Source organism: Myotis daubentonii, chromosome 19 (assembly GCF_963259705.1).
Source record: "Myotis daubentonii chromosome 19, mMyoDau2.1, whole genome shotgun sequence".
Taxonomy (NCBI): Eukaryota; Metazoa; Chordata; class Mammalia; order Chiroptera; family Vespertilionidae; genus Myotis; species Myotis daubentonii.
The window spans coordinates 19,404,122-19,421,112 of NC_081858.1; the positions used below are offsets into that span (position 1 = coordinate 19,404,122).

The window sequence follows — 16,991 nt, forward strand, 5'->3', positions numbered from 1 at the left end:
ATTCTGAAGACATAAAAAGCGGAACAAATTTGGGGCACTAGCTGGAGGAATCAGACAAAGAAAATACTTTTTACCCTTCTTTCCTTTTCCTGAAGAGCAAACATTAAACCCTAACATTTATTGGGCATGCTCCATGCACCTGAAGACATAGGATAGCATTATTATTCCTGTTTTCCAGATGAGGAAACCAAAGCTCAGGGAGTTTACACATAGCAGATACCAGGGTGTTGCAGAGGATAAGAATATGGGATGTGGACTACTGGGTTTCATTTCTGGCTCCACCACACATTAGCTTTGTGGTCATGGATATGGCCCTCAGTTCTCACCCCCACTAACTTGAAAAATTATGTGAGAAGTAGGGACTGCATCTGCTTTGTTCACGATGAGCCCTTACTATTTTTTCAATGAATAAGGAATAAGACCAAAACAATTCCCCAGTTGGACAGAATTATGAGTATTTTAAGATAAAGTGAGTTGAGTGCTACAAAATAGCCTGGACAAATTTCTATCACTGAGACCAAGAAACAGCTTAGACTAGAGTGCATATGCATGTTGTATTTTCTTTTTTACACACCAGCCACTCCACTTGATTCTCGTCTTTTCCCTATCACTAGAAAATGTATAATCATCACCCACTGAAGCAATGTGACCTGGCCTGCAATGCTCACAACCTGCGATTCCCTTGCATTTAAGGTTCCTGTTTTAGATCTCCACGAACCCTAGCTGCATATCATACCACTTCTTCAATGATCTGCCTGTAATCCCCAAATATATATTTCTCTCTGTTTGGTACTGACCCAAGCCCTTTAATATTGAGTTAAATTTCAGGGAATGTCTTCCTATCTTTTCTATATATGAATTTCAATCCTTTGAAATTTTCCTGACTCATCTATATTTTTCGGTTCCTACTAAATTAACCAAAATGGACCTTGCCAAGCTCTATTTTCTTATTTCGTAAATGAACTACCTACCTCACTTGGATGCTATAAGAAAATATATGCAAACAAGAGTCAGATGCTAGCATATGAGAAACACTCAGCAAATATAAATGTGCACCCTTCTTCCGCTTAGTCTCTTTCTGATGAAAGCTTATGAAGCCTCCCTGATCCCATGCAACTTTGAGTGTGAAAAGGGAGATTTCAAGGGGATTGTCAAGGGCGGGGGAAAAAAGGAGACATATGTAATACCCTTTGTAATACTTTAAGCAATAAAACCAAAAATAAATAAATGAGTAAATAAAAGAAAAGAAAGGGGGATTTAACTACTTGCTGGTGATGGATTTTCTACATGTTGTAGGATGGAGCCATACTTGTTCTTTTAAAAGAAGTTTTTATTTTTGGAGTGCCTATTAGCATGAGCCACATGCTAACAGAAGAGGTCAGGATTTGGCTTCTTACTTCGTGATGTGCCAGGACGTCTCATGAGAGAGAAATCAAAACAAGTGGCTAAACCTCAAGCCCTCGGTGTGTCTGGTTCAGAGACAGTGTCTGTCTTCTTCAGTTTAGCAAAGCTTGCATGTTTCATGGTGAGGAAGTCAGCAGCCAAAGACTTTGCACTCTGTGTATAAATCTTTCTGGAGTTTCAAATGATATTAGGATTATAAAACCTAAATTATAAAATCCAAGTTTTAAATCCAAGTATCCTGTCCCTTACCATCCTGTGGCAGTAAGTGCTTCTTTAATTGTGAACATTTACACCCCTTTCCGAGAAAATAATCTTTGAGAGCACCGATCTGTTTTCTCCTCATCTTTCTTATTTTGATTGTCACTGACTACGTATTATCACTAAAAAGAAATGTCCACTGAAAAAAGGTGAAAGATACAGGGCTTAGGAGTATAACTGGGTGGAGAACCGATCCTGGAGTAGGAAGAGTTTGGATGAAGTATATTAAAATCATAGGCAGTGTCTGTGACTCAGTGGATCAGGTCAGAAGCCTTACAGAAGCAGAGTCAATTCAAACGTAAGACAACCAGGTGATGAACCCAAGCTTTCTGGTACTCTCCCGGCAGTCTTCATTTCTGTACCTCAGTAGCAGAGACTCTCCCTTCCTTCATGACCACAAGTTTCCTGGACTCTCCCCTTTCCCTTCCTGGTGGAGAATGCAGTATTATGGCCACCCGGTCCAATGTGAGGAACTCACCAGTCTTACCTCTGAATGAGGGTCCCAAAGGTAAGTTGAAGAACTTTCTGCACGTTTTTGGTGCACAGCCACCTCCACTGTTCCATCATTAGCAAGAGCAGCAGATCGAGGGCTGTGTCAGCTAACTCCGTCTCTGATCCTGGAGAATAAAAAGGCATCAAAAGTAACTCAGAAGAGACCCATACTGGAGGACATCTTTCAATGCACTTTATCTTATCCTGTATTTTTGTAATCCATCAGTTCTTACATCATATCAAGAGATATTTCATATCTAAAAAGTTCAGTGACAGGCTCAGTATTTCTTTACAATTCTTTTGTGTTAGTCACTTAGTAAAACATTTTGATCTTTTTAAAAATATTTTGTATACCATTATTTTGCCTAGGTCTGTTTCTTTTGTATTTCCCCCAGGGAGTAGATATATTTTGTTGCAGGCAAGTGCTCACAACTGGTGACTGACTAGAACTGGCAAGGCCCAGTCTCTTCCACACTTATATTCCACTCGCCTCCACAAGGCATCAGAGAAATGTGTGGGCAGCAGATTTGGGAAAAGACTTTGGATTCTTCTCCTGTTAAAAAGTGCTTTGAAAGCAACTCCATTACACAGAGCTGTTGGGTTGGGATCCAGGAAGCTGCAGTTTGATTTTGAGATGACATGTGGTTCTAGGAAAAGCACTACACCTTTGGGAAAATGCCAGGACAGTGACTGATTTCTTCCCTATTCCAAAGACTGGCCACAAAGGCGCTCACACCCATGCTAAACTGAAGTCTCCTGAATAGAGATAGGTATGGATGGAAGTATCTGTTCTCTAACCCTGTTCAGGGGGTCCCATGTCACCTCTGATTTGGTTCCCTGGAGACTTTCTCAGGAGCACATAATATTCCAGAATGAATCTTAGCTATCTGATGCTATTGCTGTGACTAATATTACTATAATTAATCGTCAACAATAATTTTGTTAGTCTAGGACCAATGGGTATTCTCTTAGCTTGCCCAAGTTCGCCTCCCTTAAGGGTTCTTTAGAACACAAATGACTTCAGATCTGGATGAATCTATTAGAAATAAAACCTACCTTCTTAATCCCATCCAAAAAATATTTTCTTTCTTCTGCACTGTATTTCAAGGGGGCCTGGGAGCTGATGTGTTTGCTTTCTAGTCATTTGCTCAAAGATGGGCTATTGAGTTCCTTGGAAAGTAGCATCATTCTGAGTCTTAGTCATCCTCCTGAATTCTATTACTTTCTCAGGGTTAGTATTTACACAGAGCTGCCATCATGTGGTGACAATTAGTCATAACAGTAAGAAATAAGAGAAAGCAAAACAAGGCATCAGGTGCTCTTGAAAACAAATGATAAAATTTCTATCAATGAGCATTTAGGGCTAGAAAAAGGGCTACTCAGGCATTCACTACTCCTTTAGACTTGATCTTAGGCAAAAAGACCGGAAGCAATAAACTATTCCTTTAGAGATATGTTGTTCAAAATTTACAGTCTTGATTTGGGCTGGATTATTAGTGTTTTACCCATTCCCTCTTATTTATAATTTCTTACAGTTTTCTAATGCTTTTGGTGTCAAAATACTTGGTTTACTTAACAAGTGAGATATATGTGAAGAGATGGGGTTGTAAATTCCATTTTCCACATAGCTAAGTTAAGAGAAACAATGATGAAATCAAACTTTTATTTTCCTTCTGAACATAAGATTTTGTGATCTTTTTTTCAATGGGAGCCTTTATCTTGATGCAATTAAACATTTTTCTTCTTATAAATTCTAGTTTAGCAAACATATTAATCTCCAGGACTCCCAATTTTTCTTCTTCATTCCTCTGGGAAGCAAACCTGCCCTGCTTCAAATGCTTATAAGGAGAGAATAGTGTCCTCACCTCTTCTCCCTCCCTGCTCTTTCTCTGGTAACTGGGTGGTGTCAGTTGCCATGGCAATAAATAAAATGAAAGGGATAGATCCAGGGAAAAGATGAATTCCGTTTTGCACATGTTTGTATGTCACTGCCCTATGGAATATCTCAGGGCAGATTTCCATAGGCAAGTGGGTGGAAATATATCTGATATTAGGCATCATAGTACACGCGGTAGAATTAACGCCAATAGTACTAATGGGATCATCAGGCAGAGTGTGCACAGTAATAATACCCTGAGAGCCAACAATAACGCTGTGGAAGGCTAATAAGGGAGCTAACAAAAGTGACTGAGAAGGGACCAACCAGGAAAGTGGTACCACAGGTACTAAGGGAATAGGTAAAGGGAGCAGTTCAAATGTAGCTGAAGCACGCTAAACAGAACTTCAACAAGGTAATGAGACTGCAAACATGGGTCTTATTTTGCTAGATTGGAACTCCCTGCCTTTTTGCCCTGTTCCTCTGCTTGGCTCAGCTCTGGGGACTGTGTCATATTCTTTTTTGCATCCCAGCACTCAGCACAGAACCTCAAACACATGGCTTACTTAGCTGAACAGAAGATAAATTAAAAGTGATGAATCCCAACTGTCAGAAGTCCCAAGTGAACAGTGCTCTGGTTCCCTTCTCTGTGGTGCGATCTTGTCACTCACCCGGGTCACTGTTGCTGAGGTCTTGGGCTGGCACGGCTGCATCTGACACATCACCATCCACACATCCTTTGGGCGTATGGTCAGGATCCTTTTCTGGGGCATCTGCTGACTGCATTTCTAGTAATTTTGTCTGTTTTTCAATAAAGGCTTCCATCCCAGACATGGATAGGACCTCCGACTCCTGCAGAAAGAGCCAGCAGCACATCACATAGAATGCAGAAAGCAGAGGAGCAACCAAAGCACTTTAGGTTTTCCCTGTTTCTTCCCTGAAGACGTATCTTGAGCAGAGAACCCAACTGATGTTGTGACCACCTCAGCAAAGCTGCAAGTAAACCAATGCCTTGTATTCGCATTTGCCACAAACACTTTCGGGTTCTCTGATCTCTCCCAGGAATGGGTTTTCTTTCTCATCCTGTCATACATTATCCCACACCCAGGGCTCTTGAGAAGCCAACCTTGCAGAAAATACTTTTATACTAAATAGAGACCCAGATGCCGGTAAGTCCTTTAGCAGGCACCTAAGTCTTTTCTGACTTTGGAGAAGGTCTCAAGTGCCTATAACTGCAGGATCCACATCCTGGATGCAGATGCCAGGAGCCCTCTAGGAGCTTCTCACCACAGTGCCTTCCTGGAGACCATAGAGGACCTTCTCTTGTGCGTTGGCCAAGTTCAGCGCTGGAGCGATCTTACTGGATGAGAACCTCAATCTGGACCTGGTATAGAAACAAAGAGCAGAAACACGATGTAATTCGTGATCTTGCCCTAGCATATGAAGGGCTTACAAGTATTAATACTCAAAACGAATATGCCTATACTTATTCTGGGAGTTTATAGGGCTCAGGGCTGCCAGAACAGCCCTGGCCCTGAACTCTACCAAACAACATATATTTTGGAAAGTCTTAATATACAGTGCAATTCTTGCACTAAGCTGTCTACAGTGCATCCAGAAAGGGGGTTTAGCTAATGCTAACGAGGGACCAGTCTGCCATGTCGTACTCCCAGAGGATAGAGGAGTGCTAGCACACACTACACGCTCATTAAATATTTGCTGAAGGTCAGACAAGTGGCATTTGTTGCTGCTGTCAGTACCTTTATGCCCCTCCACTTATCTTATTCCTCTCGTGTTCCAAATAAAACCGGGGAAGGGACTCCAAGTGCAAACCCCAGTGTTTCAAGGGACAAGATTCTCATAAGCACCGGTCAAAGTATAGGCCCAGGAAAAAAAGGCTAAGACTTGTGTTATTACCGGCCCATGAAACATGAACAGAGACAAAGGTAGACAGTCAGCCAGACAAGCAGACACACACACAAACACTCCACGCCCCCCATTTTCTCTCTCTCCATCATGGCCCATGTACAGATAGGAAGTTTCCAGTAAGGGTAGGTGTGGTGCTCTTCCTTTCCACATGCTGGCTCTGAGTACTGCCAGGGAACATCTGAGACCTGGTGCAGGAGAGCAGCAGCCATAACCAGTTACTAAAATGAGCGCTGCAGGTGGCCATTCAGGCCCTTCCCTGTTTATTGCTAGCATATGCAACTTCTGAGCCAAGATTTCCAGAAAAGATGGTAAACAGAGATCAGTTATAAGCCTTAGCTCTTAATAGGAAAGAACCTCTCAATTTTCCAGGAAAACACAAAAGGAGAAGATCCAGATTCTAGAGTTTTCCTTCTAGTCACAAATCCCTCATCAGTTGGGTCCTGGGTTCTCACGGCAAGACAAACATTCCGCGGAGCTGCCTATGCAGGATCTCAGGCTCCTTTGATTTGAGCACTGAAGAGTTCAAGGTCTAGCTGTGCATAAAAACTAGTATGTATGGCCCACCTCTTCTCTTCTAGAGCTTGAGAGTTGGGGATGGGCTTTGGCTGAGGATTGGGGATCAACCTGAGAACTGGGCAAGAGTCCCTGGGCGACTGAAGGGCTTCTCACTTGCCAGCCTTCTTGCCTTCTGTCTGGGGCTTGCTTTCTGTCTCGGCCTCACTCAGCTCCTCTGTGGGGCTCTGGGGTTCAGAGCGAGGAAATGCTGTCTTCAAGGTGTCCACGATAGCATTCACCACCATCTGCAGGGGTCAGAGGAGCAGAGTCAGACAGAAATCACCGAATGAGCAGTTTTCTCACGGTGCTTTATGCAATCAGGATGGGGAGACAGCTAGGCTATCCAGTGGAGCCCTAGCCATCAGCATAGTCAGATGCCAGCTAGTAACTTAGTGGCAACTGTTCTCCCCTTTCTCTATGGCCATAAAAAGCTTCTTTCTCACAGAGTAAGATAAACAATGGCTTGGGGAAAGAGGCTGAAACAAACAATGGGATAAATAAAAAGCTGAGAGTTCTGAAGGCTGGTGAAATATTTTCCATTTTCAATTTCTTTCTTTGTATATAAAAGAATGATTTTTAGTTTCCAAATTGATTCTTTCACCAAGATGTGAAAAAGCAGAAGTAATATAGGTGAAAATATATGAAGAACAGAAAGAATGAAGATTATCAAAATACAAAATATGTCTAGAGACATGTAAAATATAAACATGTTCAGTGTAATTCACACAGAGTAAAGAGCTGGCTTTTCCAGTTAATTCAATTTTTCTTCTTTTGGACAGAAAGAATAACAAAAATCACTCAGGTCCAAATTAAGAAGTCTGAAATTGATATAAACTTCTCTACTCAGAAAGACAAATAAAACAATCTTCAATGAAAAGAATTCTATTTTTCAGAATGAGAAAATGACATATAGATATTTGCTAGAAAAATGCACAAACAAATGAGACCCTAAATATTGAAGAAACATTTACTTTCCCTTTGGTGCCTCTCATCAGTTGATACTGCTGGCTCAGAGCAACACCGGAACTTTAACTCATTCTTGGTTAATCCTCAACAAGGAACTAGCACAGCTAAGACAAGGCTGTAATGGTTGAGTAAGAGCACAGTAAAGACTAGGGCATAACAATCCAAGGAAAGAACACAGAGGGTAGCATGAATGTGCTTAACATAGCTTAGACAATATAACTTGTTCTCTGGGCTCATAAAATTGTAGTCTGTGGGAAAGGTCCTTATCTGTGTTGTTCACTGTTGTATCATGAATAGCTAGTACAGTACACAAGCAGTAAGTAGATGCTCAAAGAAGCAATGAATGAACTTTGAGGATTTAACCTTGTGCAACCCTCTCTAGTTTGCAGTTCTTTCATCATAGCAGTCAATGTCTCCCAACTCCAACCATGTGAAATTCCACTTTATCATTTTTTCCCGTGAAGTCTAGATGAGAAGAGAGAGGCCCCTCTTCTGCCAACAAGTAGGTGTTTTCTAACTTTTTAAAAAAATATAAGACATCCTTGGATAAACATAAACCTCGGACTTTTGCCTTGGGGACTGTAAAATCAGTTGGTAATCACTGCTTGCAGGCTCCAATGTGTTTACACAAATGTCCTTCTGCTACCATCTTCAAAGGTACCCTACTGAGATACCCTACTGAAGAAGGTACAAGTCTACCCACACTCTGTTCTCCAGCAGAGAATGACTACACCATCTAAATCCAGCTTAGTGTCCTACTTAGGGGTTGTTTCCTGAGTGACCAACATTGGGAATGACTTTCACCTCCAGGAAGGACTTTCCTGCCCCCACCTATCTATGAGGTATAGATCTATTCGTACAACCTGCCGCTAAAATAACTATGTCCCTAGCAGATATGTGTACATTTACACCGTCAGGGATTATGTACCCTCCAAGTTGCTCACTGTAATTCAACAAGTTGGTATCCAACCAATATTTGGGAATAGGTCTTGAAAATCCTAGTCCATGTTCTACTAACTCCTCTGTGCTGCCTCTCCCCATCCTCCACCTCCCTTATTTTTAAAGCACTGCCTCCACGCTTATAAGAACTAAGGCTGGGCATATAGTACCTTGTCTATTCTGGAGACCATGAACGGTTTCTTGACAAAGGCAATACGAGCATCTGTGTTCAGAGCAAGGAACTCCTGCATCTCCTCACTGTTAGCGATCTCAGGAATGGCACAGAGTTGCTGCAAAAGACACGAGAAGGACTTCAAAGAGAAATTCTAGTTCCCTCCATCTCCCCACCCTGGCTTGGGTGTCTGGTGGGTAAAAAGGGCATAGAGCCAAAACAGAAGGATGCTGACCTTTAGGAATGATTCCAGGAGGCTCTTACGGGCTTCTACTCTGTCACTGTCCATGTTACCAAATGGGAGATCTGGAAAGAGCTTTTTGGGACCCTTCACATCTTAAAAAAAAAAAAAAAAAAGTGTAGTCACTTAACAGAACTTAACTAAAAACAACAAAGCAGAACTGTTGAATATATTTCCCTGAGATTGTTTATTTCAGAAGTTCCAAATATACCCCAGGGATATAATACATACAATCTATTCCCATTATTAATGTTAATATTAAGATAGAAGAGACCATACACTACAATGGTTACAAATGAGGGCCCTGAAATCCAATTGCCCAAGTTTAAATTTAGGCTCCAATTCCTCCTATAATAACCTTAGGCAAATTGCTTAATCTTTCTTTGACTTTTTTGTAAAGTGGAGATAATGATAGTATTTATCTTATAAGCTGTTATGAGAATTCAATGAGCTAAATATGTGTAACGTGCTTAGATGAGAACCTGGCATATATTTTCAAGTTTGGCTCAGTCATAGCTATTATTAAGAAAGAAAATGCATAACTGAAATCCACAATTTATGCCTAAACTTATTAAAATGTTTATTTGGGTGATCGTTAGCTTTTGAAAATAAACACATTTTGTTTATTTAAAAAATAAACTCGCTGCTTATTAGCATATTTTCAGAGTTAAATTTTATTACATTTTCTTATTGTCCTTGTGTCTCATGGCATATCTAAAAAACCTGGTTGTTAAAGCATAGCTGGCAAGAATTTCTGGATATTTTAATATTTAAAAGCAATTATTGTATGGATCTGGAAAAGTTACTTCCTCATGCTATCTCATAGGCATAAGTGGAAATGTATCCACTGAGCCAAACCAGCTAGGGCTGAAAGTTTCTTTATTAAGCTTAAACTAAATAGACTCCAGAACAAAGAATTCGGTGGCAAAGGGATATCTTAGAAACAATGTGACCATTGCTGTCCAGTACTAAACCCCAAATCATCTGAATGCAAATTGGGAGGAGGGGTGGCAGAGTAAAGGACCCTTAATGCTACATTCTCTCCCTCCACCCTCGCCACAAACCAACAAGCCCCCAGCCTCTCAGATCAAGGTGACTAGATGTGAAAGCAAGCAGGCTGTCCAGGCCTGGGGAAACTCCTGACTTTTGATGAACTTTCGGAGATCTGATTTCTCCTCCAGACGGGTCTGTAGATTCAGGAACTCGCGGTAGCGGCGATTAACAGTGTGGTATGCCAACTGCTGCAGGTTGCTGCTGTTCTCGCTGTCAAGGGCCGTCTCATACTGTTGAATGAATAAATGTGTTTACTGCATCAGCTCAATAGCCACATCGTAAAAGGAGAGTAGGGGTAAGGAAGGGATCTATTCTTATTCTGTTCCCAAACCTACCAGATCTGATTGCTGCTCTAAGTTGTAATGAACAACTCAAGGTCCACGGGGGGCTGAATTAAAGAATGAGATATTTTTTCCAACACAGTATGGCCTAGAAAGTGAAAAATGAGTTTTATTGCTCTCTACTCCTTCCATCTCAAAGCTCCCTCCTGCAAACAGTTTCACTTATAAAAATGGCTACATAGCTACTTTACAAATCCCAGACAGAGTGTAAAACCGAAGGTACAACACTGATAAAAAAAAAAAAAAATACTACCTCTTCCACCCCTCAATTATGGGGTTGGGTGTTATAAGGAGATTACCATTTTGCCATTATATTCAATCAGTGATTATGTATATTAGTTTGGGGGGAAATAATTCATAACAACTGATGAACAAAAATCATTTGTTTGTCTGGAATGCATTAAAGGGACAAGTGTTTGTTTTTTTGTTGTTGCTGTTCAGGGCAGATGAATTATTATTCTTAGAGCTAAACAATATTTTTTTTCCTAAGTACACGTCATCTGTAATAGATGTTATGTGAAAATTGGAGATGTTGGAAGGGGTTAAAGTTTGTCGCCTTCATAAGTTTGTAGGGCCAGTATATGGGAAAAAAGAACTTTACTGTATGCTCCCCAGAGCCAACACCTTGCACAGCATGAAAGGTGCAACTTAGTATAGGGGAAGACTTTTGGACCCAGTAGTTAAATTACAGTGAAATGCTATGGAAGAACAACCTATGTGCTTGTGCAGTGGTTCTCAACCTTCCTAATGCCGCGACCCTTTAATACAGTTCCTAATGTTGTGGTGACCCCCAACCATAAAATTATTTTCGTTGCTACTTCATAACTGAAATTTTGCTGTTATGAATCGTAATGTAAATATCTGATATGCAGGATGTATTTAGGTGACCCCTGTGAAAGGGTCATTCGAGAACCGCTACAGTAGAGGTAGGTTACTGTTGTTTGGTTGAGGTACTATACTGTGGGCAAGTGATATAAGAAACAATCTCTCTTGTTGGTGGGATCTGAGGCTGGTGTTTTAAAAATTTCTAGAGCCATGGAGAAAGAGAGGTATTCATTATGAACTGACATGAGCAAAGCAGTCCATCAGTCTAGGAAAATGCTTAGGTAAGAAACAGGTGGAATTCCAGGTAGAACTTTCAAACTTGGGAGTACCTTGGAGTTATAATGCTTTCCATGGAATATTCTACTCCTTGAGAGACACTATCAATACTTACATTCCCAAACCTGGCTACACCTCAAAATCACTTGGGCTGGGGAGAACCAAGATGGCGGCATAGGTTAACGCCGGAGTTTGCTGCTTTGAACAACTACTTCAAAAGTGAAACCAAAAAACGGAAGGGACATCACCCAGAACCACCGGGGCGCTGGCTGAGTGGAAGTCCTACAACTAGGAGGAAAGAGAAACGCATACGGACACTCAGAGGAGGCGCAGTGCTGAAGTCAAATTCTGAGGTGCGGAGTGCGCGGAGCGGGCTGGCGGCGGAGGGCGCGGTTGTTGTTTTCAATCGGGAGGGAGTCGCAGACTCTGAGCTCCAGATCCGGGCGAGTCTTTAGGGACCCAGACTCAGGCGGAAGAAGCGGGACTGTCTGGCTTCGGTCAGAGCGAGTGCAGCTTTCTCTCCGAGCTTTGCAGCGGGTGCTGGGACTCAGAGAGGCAGAGCCCCTTGGGACAGGACTGAGAGCCGCCATAACTGCTCTCTCCGGCCCACCCTGTTGATCCTGTTCGACCCGCCCCGCCCAAGCCCTGCACAGAGGCCTTTGCCAGATAGCCTCAGGCAAAGGCTAGATTAGCACCTCCCTAGAGGACAGAAGTTCTCTCACCGCTGACACAGCTGAATCTCATAGCCACTTGGCCTGGAGGTCAAACCCTCCCTGGAATTAGCTACAGCAATCAAGATTTATCTATAAGACTGCGAACAAAGACCACTAGGGGGTGCACCAAGGAAGCATAACAAAATGCGGAGACAAAGAAACAGGACAAAATTGTCAATGGAAGAAATAGAGTTCAGAACCACACTTTTAAGGTCTCTCAAGAACTGTTTAGAAGCTGCCGATAAACTTAATGAGCTCTACACGAAAACTAATAAGACCCTCGATCTTATATTGGGGAACCAACTAGAAATTAAGCACACACGGACTGAAATAACGAATATTATACAGACGCCCGACAGCAGACCAGAGGAGCGCAAGAATCAAGTCAATGATTTGAAATGCGAGGAAGCAAAAAACATCCAACCGGAAAAGCAAAATGAAAAAAGAATCCAAAAATGCGAGGATAGTGTAAGGAGCCTCTGGGACAGCTTCAAGCGTACCAACATCAGAATTATAGGGGTGCCAGAAGATGAGAGAGAGCAAGATATTGAAAACCTATTTGAAGAAATAATGACAGAAAACTTCCCCCACCTGGTGAAAGAAATGGACTTACAGGTCCAAGAAGCGCGGAGAACCCCAAACAAAAGGAATCCAAAGAGGACCACACCAAGACACATCATAATTAAAATGCCAAGAGCAAAAGATAAAGAGAGAATCTTAAAAACAGCAAGAGAAAGAAACTCAGTTACCTACAAGGGAATACCCATACGACTGTCAGCTGATTTCTCAACAGAAACTTTGCAGGCCAGAAGGGAGTGGCAAGAAATATTCAAAGTGATGAATACCAAGAACCTACAACCAAGATTACTTTATCCAGCAAAGCTATCATTCAGAATTGAAGGTCAGATAAAGAGCTTCACAGATAAGGAAAAGCTAAAGGAGTTCATCACCACCAAACCAGGATTATATGAAATGCTGAAAGGTATCCTTTAAGAAGAGGAAGAGGAAGAAAAAGGTAAAGATACAAATTATGAACAACAAATATGCATCTATCAACAAGTGAATCTAAGAATCAAGTGAATAAATAATCTGATGAACAGAATAAACTGTTGATTATAATAGAATCAGGGACATAGAAAGGGAATGGACTGACTATTCTTGGGGGGGAAAGGGGTGTGGGAGATGTGGGAAGAGACTGGACAAAAATCGTGCACCTATGGATGAGGACAGTGGGTGGGGAGTGAGGGCGGAGGGTAGGGCGGGAACTGGGAGGAGGGGAGTTATGGGGGGGAAAAAAAGGGAACAAATGTAATAATATGAACAATAAAGATTTAATTAAAAAAAAAAATCACTTGGGCTGCTTTTTAAATATATATATATTCTGACAGCCTCTCACATATTCTGAATAAGAATTTCCAAAGTGGGGTCCTAGGATTTTTAAAAAAATACAGCTCTCAGGAGACTTGGAGGAAGCCTATCCTAAAATCTGTTTTAGGGAATTGTTGCTCTAATTGAACCAGCCATCTGATACATAAACTCCCTTTATATCATTTCTGCAAATGAGGATTTTACTGTCTTCTGAGGAATATATAGCTAAAGGATCTTCCTTCCAAAACAAGAAGATACTAGTATTTTAAAAAAGAAATAAATCACCCTGGCCAGTGTGGCTCCATTGGTTGGAGCATCATCCCATACACCAAAAGGCGGTGGGTTCAAATCCCGGTCAGGGTGCGGGGGAGGCGACCAATCAATGTTTCTCTCTCACATGGATGTTTCTCTCTCTCAAATCAAGTTTTTTAAAAAGTTTATAATTATTTAAAAAATAAATTAGCAGGGAAAAAGTATGGAAAGAGAATTTCTGGACAAGGCTCTATACTTTGGGAACCACTCAAAACTATGACCCTCAGTCTCCTAACACCCTGAAATTCTAGGATTGTTTGTGGGTATTGCATAGAAACCTATTCTGTTTTACCAATGAACTTCAGACTCATTGCAAACAAAGAGTAGCCTCTCTCCTTTAGAGTCTTAGCTTCACCAACGGCTTTCCATACCCATTCCAAGATTAGAGTGGGTGACCACATTTCCAGTCCTGTTACCTTCACCGTGTAGAGCGTGTACGGGTGGGATCCCGTGCCACTGTGCTCTCGGGCAGTAATGGTGCCAGTGATTCGCAGGTTCTGGATGACAACTGGGCCATCTGGGCTGCTCAGGGGCTCAAAGCTGAAGGTTGCTGAGCTGAGAGGACCAGCTGGAGAGGAGGACAGCAGAACCGGTGGCAGACTAGGATCGAGGGAGCTCACCCCATTGGTAAGGTCTTTCTCCAAGCATGAGGGTCGTGGTGGGCAGGTCCTTTCCGGACTGGCCAGCAAAGCTGGAAGAGAGGCGACATCTTGCTCGACCTCCTTGTCTGCCGTGTCAATCTGGATCTCTGGGCAGGAATTCAACGTAGAGGCCAGACCTGTCTCTTTTTCTGTTCCTGGACCCTCCTCGGCCTCGGCTCCTTCAACTCCTTCAGGACCCTCATCATCCTTCGGCTGCAGAGACTGGGAACCCCCGAGGGCACACAGGGCATCCTGGAGCCGGTCAGTCAGGTAGCTGCCTGGGGTCATGAGCATGATGGTTTCTTTGCCGAGTTCAGACAATGGAGACTCCAGCTCCGCGTCTTCACATAAGAACAGAGGGCCTCGGATATCTGGCTGTAGGAAATGAGAGGAGCTGTTTCCTCCTTTTCTCTCCTCTGGCGCTCCACCCACATCTCCCTCTATAGCTTCAAGGCCCTCTTCCACTTCCGGGGAGGAGCGTAACTGTCCCTCTGGCTCATCACAGTTGAGGAGCCCCTGGGCTGCAGCTGGAGAGGGGGCTCTCGCCTCGGGCAGACTCTGTACCTCAACAACCAGCGGCAGAGATGTGGGCACCGAGGGCTGCTCGGGCCCTGTGGCACTGGCGGGGCCGTGTGACTTCCCCACTCCTCCTGGAGCACTCCTGGCCTTGGAAAAGATGCTCACAAGTATAAGGTGGATCCAGTCGGGGTCTGACAGCTTGCTGATCAGTGGCAAGATCACGTTGCAAGTAATGAGCTCCACCACCACGTGGCGTCCTGTCCGAGTCTCCAAGTGGGGCTTTGGCACTAGTCCTTGAAGCAACGAACTCACAATGCGACGTGTGTAGGCAACCTCAGCGCCGGCGCTTTGGACCGCGGGATGTGGGGCGGCGGCCCTGCTGTAAGCCTCCCAGAGTTGGGAGGGCTCCACCCCACCGCTCTGCTTCCCTGCTGCTGCCACCGCCTCCTTCGCCCGCATATAGCTCTGCAGGTGACAACCGCAGAGCGTCAGGACCCTTTGGGCAAGGGCAGGGCTGTCCACCGTGCCCATCCTTTTCCGCAGCTCCCGGGCCAAACCTCTCATGGCCGCCTCCATTTCTTCCTCGAACGCTGGCTCCTGGCTCACGGAGCGGTACCAGGATGACACAAAGTCCCGGATGATCATCTGGATGGTGCGGTTGATCTCCTGCTCCAGCTGCCTCTCCGCCTCGGGGTCTGGAGAGCAGGCGGCCACTGGGAAGAAGCGCTCCAGGTGCAGCCGCCTGGAGGCCCCCGCCAGGGCACTAGAGCCCTGCCACCCTCCCAGCACCAGCAGCAGCGCAAACATGAGGCAGAGCAGCCACACGCTGACCAGGAAGTGGGTGACCAGGAGCGAGCCCAGCACGACCCCCGCCACCAGCAGCTTCCGGCTGCTCAGCAGGTTCCCGAGGCCACAGCTGGGCAGGGCTGGGGGCCCTGGGACCGAGGGCGCTGTTTCTGCCTTCATGGTGGAAAGGACGGCTGCTCTCTTTCTGTTTCACCTCGCAGTCAGGGATGGGGCATAACTGTGTCCCGGATGCTGGGGAATCTGGGGTGCGATGGGGCCGCGGGCCTGGGCCTCGACGTCCTACAGGCACTGCCAAGCGATGGCGGCTCTGCCTCTGGCCCTCGCACCGGGCGCTTCCGGCGGCCACGCCGCTCTCCGGGGGACCACCACGGCGCTCATGCTGCCGCGTCGGGCTCCTCGCCGCCTCGGGAGGCGGGGCAGGGCCGCGGGGCTCCCTCCCCGAACTCACAGACGCCGGGGCTGGGCGGATCTCACCCCGCGGGCGGCGCGCCCTGACCGAGCCCGAGCCCCGGTGCACTGGGCGCAAGGATGTCGCCTCCGCCGGCTCCGCAGACGCGCTGCGCAGAGGCTCTCCGCCGAGCTGGGGCGGCCCGGGCGGGCGACTGGGCTCCGCAGCCCAGATGCCCTCCAAGGAGGCCGGCCCGCGGCCACCGGCGACCGCTTCCGGGTCGCTGTGAGCGGGAGCAAGGCATGCTGGGAGAGCGGCCGCGCCCCCGGAGGCGCGGCGCTGCTCGGCGCCCCCTGGTGTTCGGGAGACGCCACGACAGCACTATGAGAAAATACTCTCATTTTATGCCCCCGAATTATCACAGAGTGCTAAGGAAAAATTGATTTATGCCTTAATACCATTCGCATAAACATAAAATATATTTTAAAATCCAACAACACATATTTGCACAAACTCCAATAAACATGTACAGATCAACTCGTGGGAAGAAATCCTCAATACTCCAAAGGTATCCATTCTCCTCAAATGGATTTGTAATGCAATTCCAATAAAAATTCCAACAGTGTTTTGAGTGGAGCATGACAGATTGATTCTATAATTTATATTGAAATTAAAAGGGTCAAGGATAGCCACAATACTAAAAGAGAAGACGAATAAGGTGAAAGGACTTGCCCTTCCAGATATCAAGTATTACTATAAATTTGTGGTGATTAAGATTCTGTGCTATTGGTGCCAGGATAGACAAATTGTCCAATGAAAGAAGACAGAGTCCTGAAAGAGATTGATGAATACATATGGCCCAAGAAGCTTTCAGATCAAGTAGAGGGAAGGTGGGACTATTCAATAATGGTTATGG

At 44.5% G+C, this 16,991-nt stretch overlaps 1 protein-coding gene across 4 annotated transcripts in view; it reads right to left on the reverse strand.

Annotated features, from left to right (window-relative positions):
• SNX19 (sorting nexin 19) overlaps window positions 1-16,363 on the reverse strand; it is a 33,140-nt gene extending 16,777 nt beyond the window's left edge. For 3 of the 4 annotated variants that reach the window (XM_059676648.1, XM_059676645.1, XM_059676647.1), the window contains exons 1-8: window positions 14,137-16,363; window positions 9,977-10,115; window positions 8,827-8,927; window positions 8,590-8,709; window positions 6,629-6,759; window positions 5,318-5,414; window positions 4,702-4,882; window positions 2,150-2,279 (exon numbers count right to left, since the gene is read on the reverse strand). In XM_059676648.1, coding sequence (XP_059532631.1) covers window positions 2,150-2,279; window positions 4,702-4,882; window positions 5,318-5,414; window positions 6,629-6,759; window positions 8,590-8,709; window positions 8,827-8,927; window positions 9,977-10,115; window positions 14,137-15,846 — 2,609 coding nt within the window. In that variant the 5' untranslated portion in view covers window positions 15,847-16,363. The remainder of the gene's footprint in view (window positions 1-2,149; window positions 2,280-4,701; window positions 4,883-5,317; window positions 5,415-6,628; window positions 6,760-8,589; window positions 8,710-8,826; window positions 8,928-9,976; window positions 10,116-14,136) is intronic. The other variant, XM_059676646.1, reaches the window with a different exon arrangement.
• Between the last annotated feature and the right edge of the window lie 628 nt (window positions 16,364-16,991).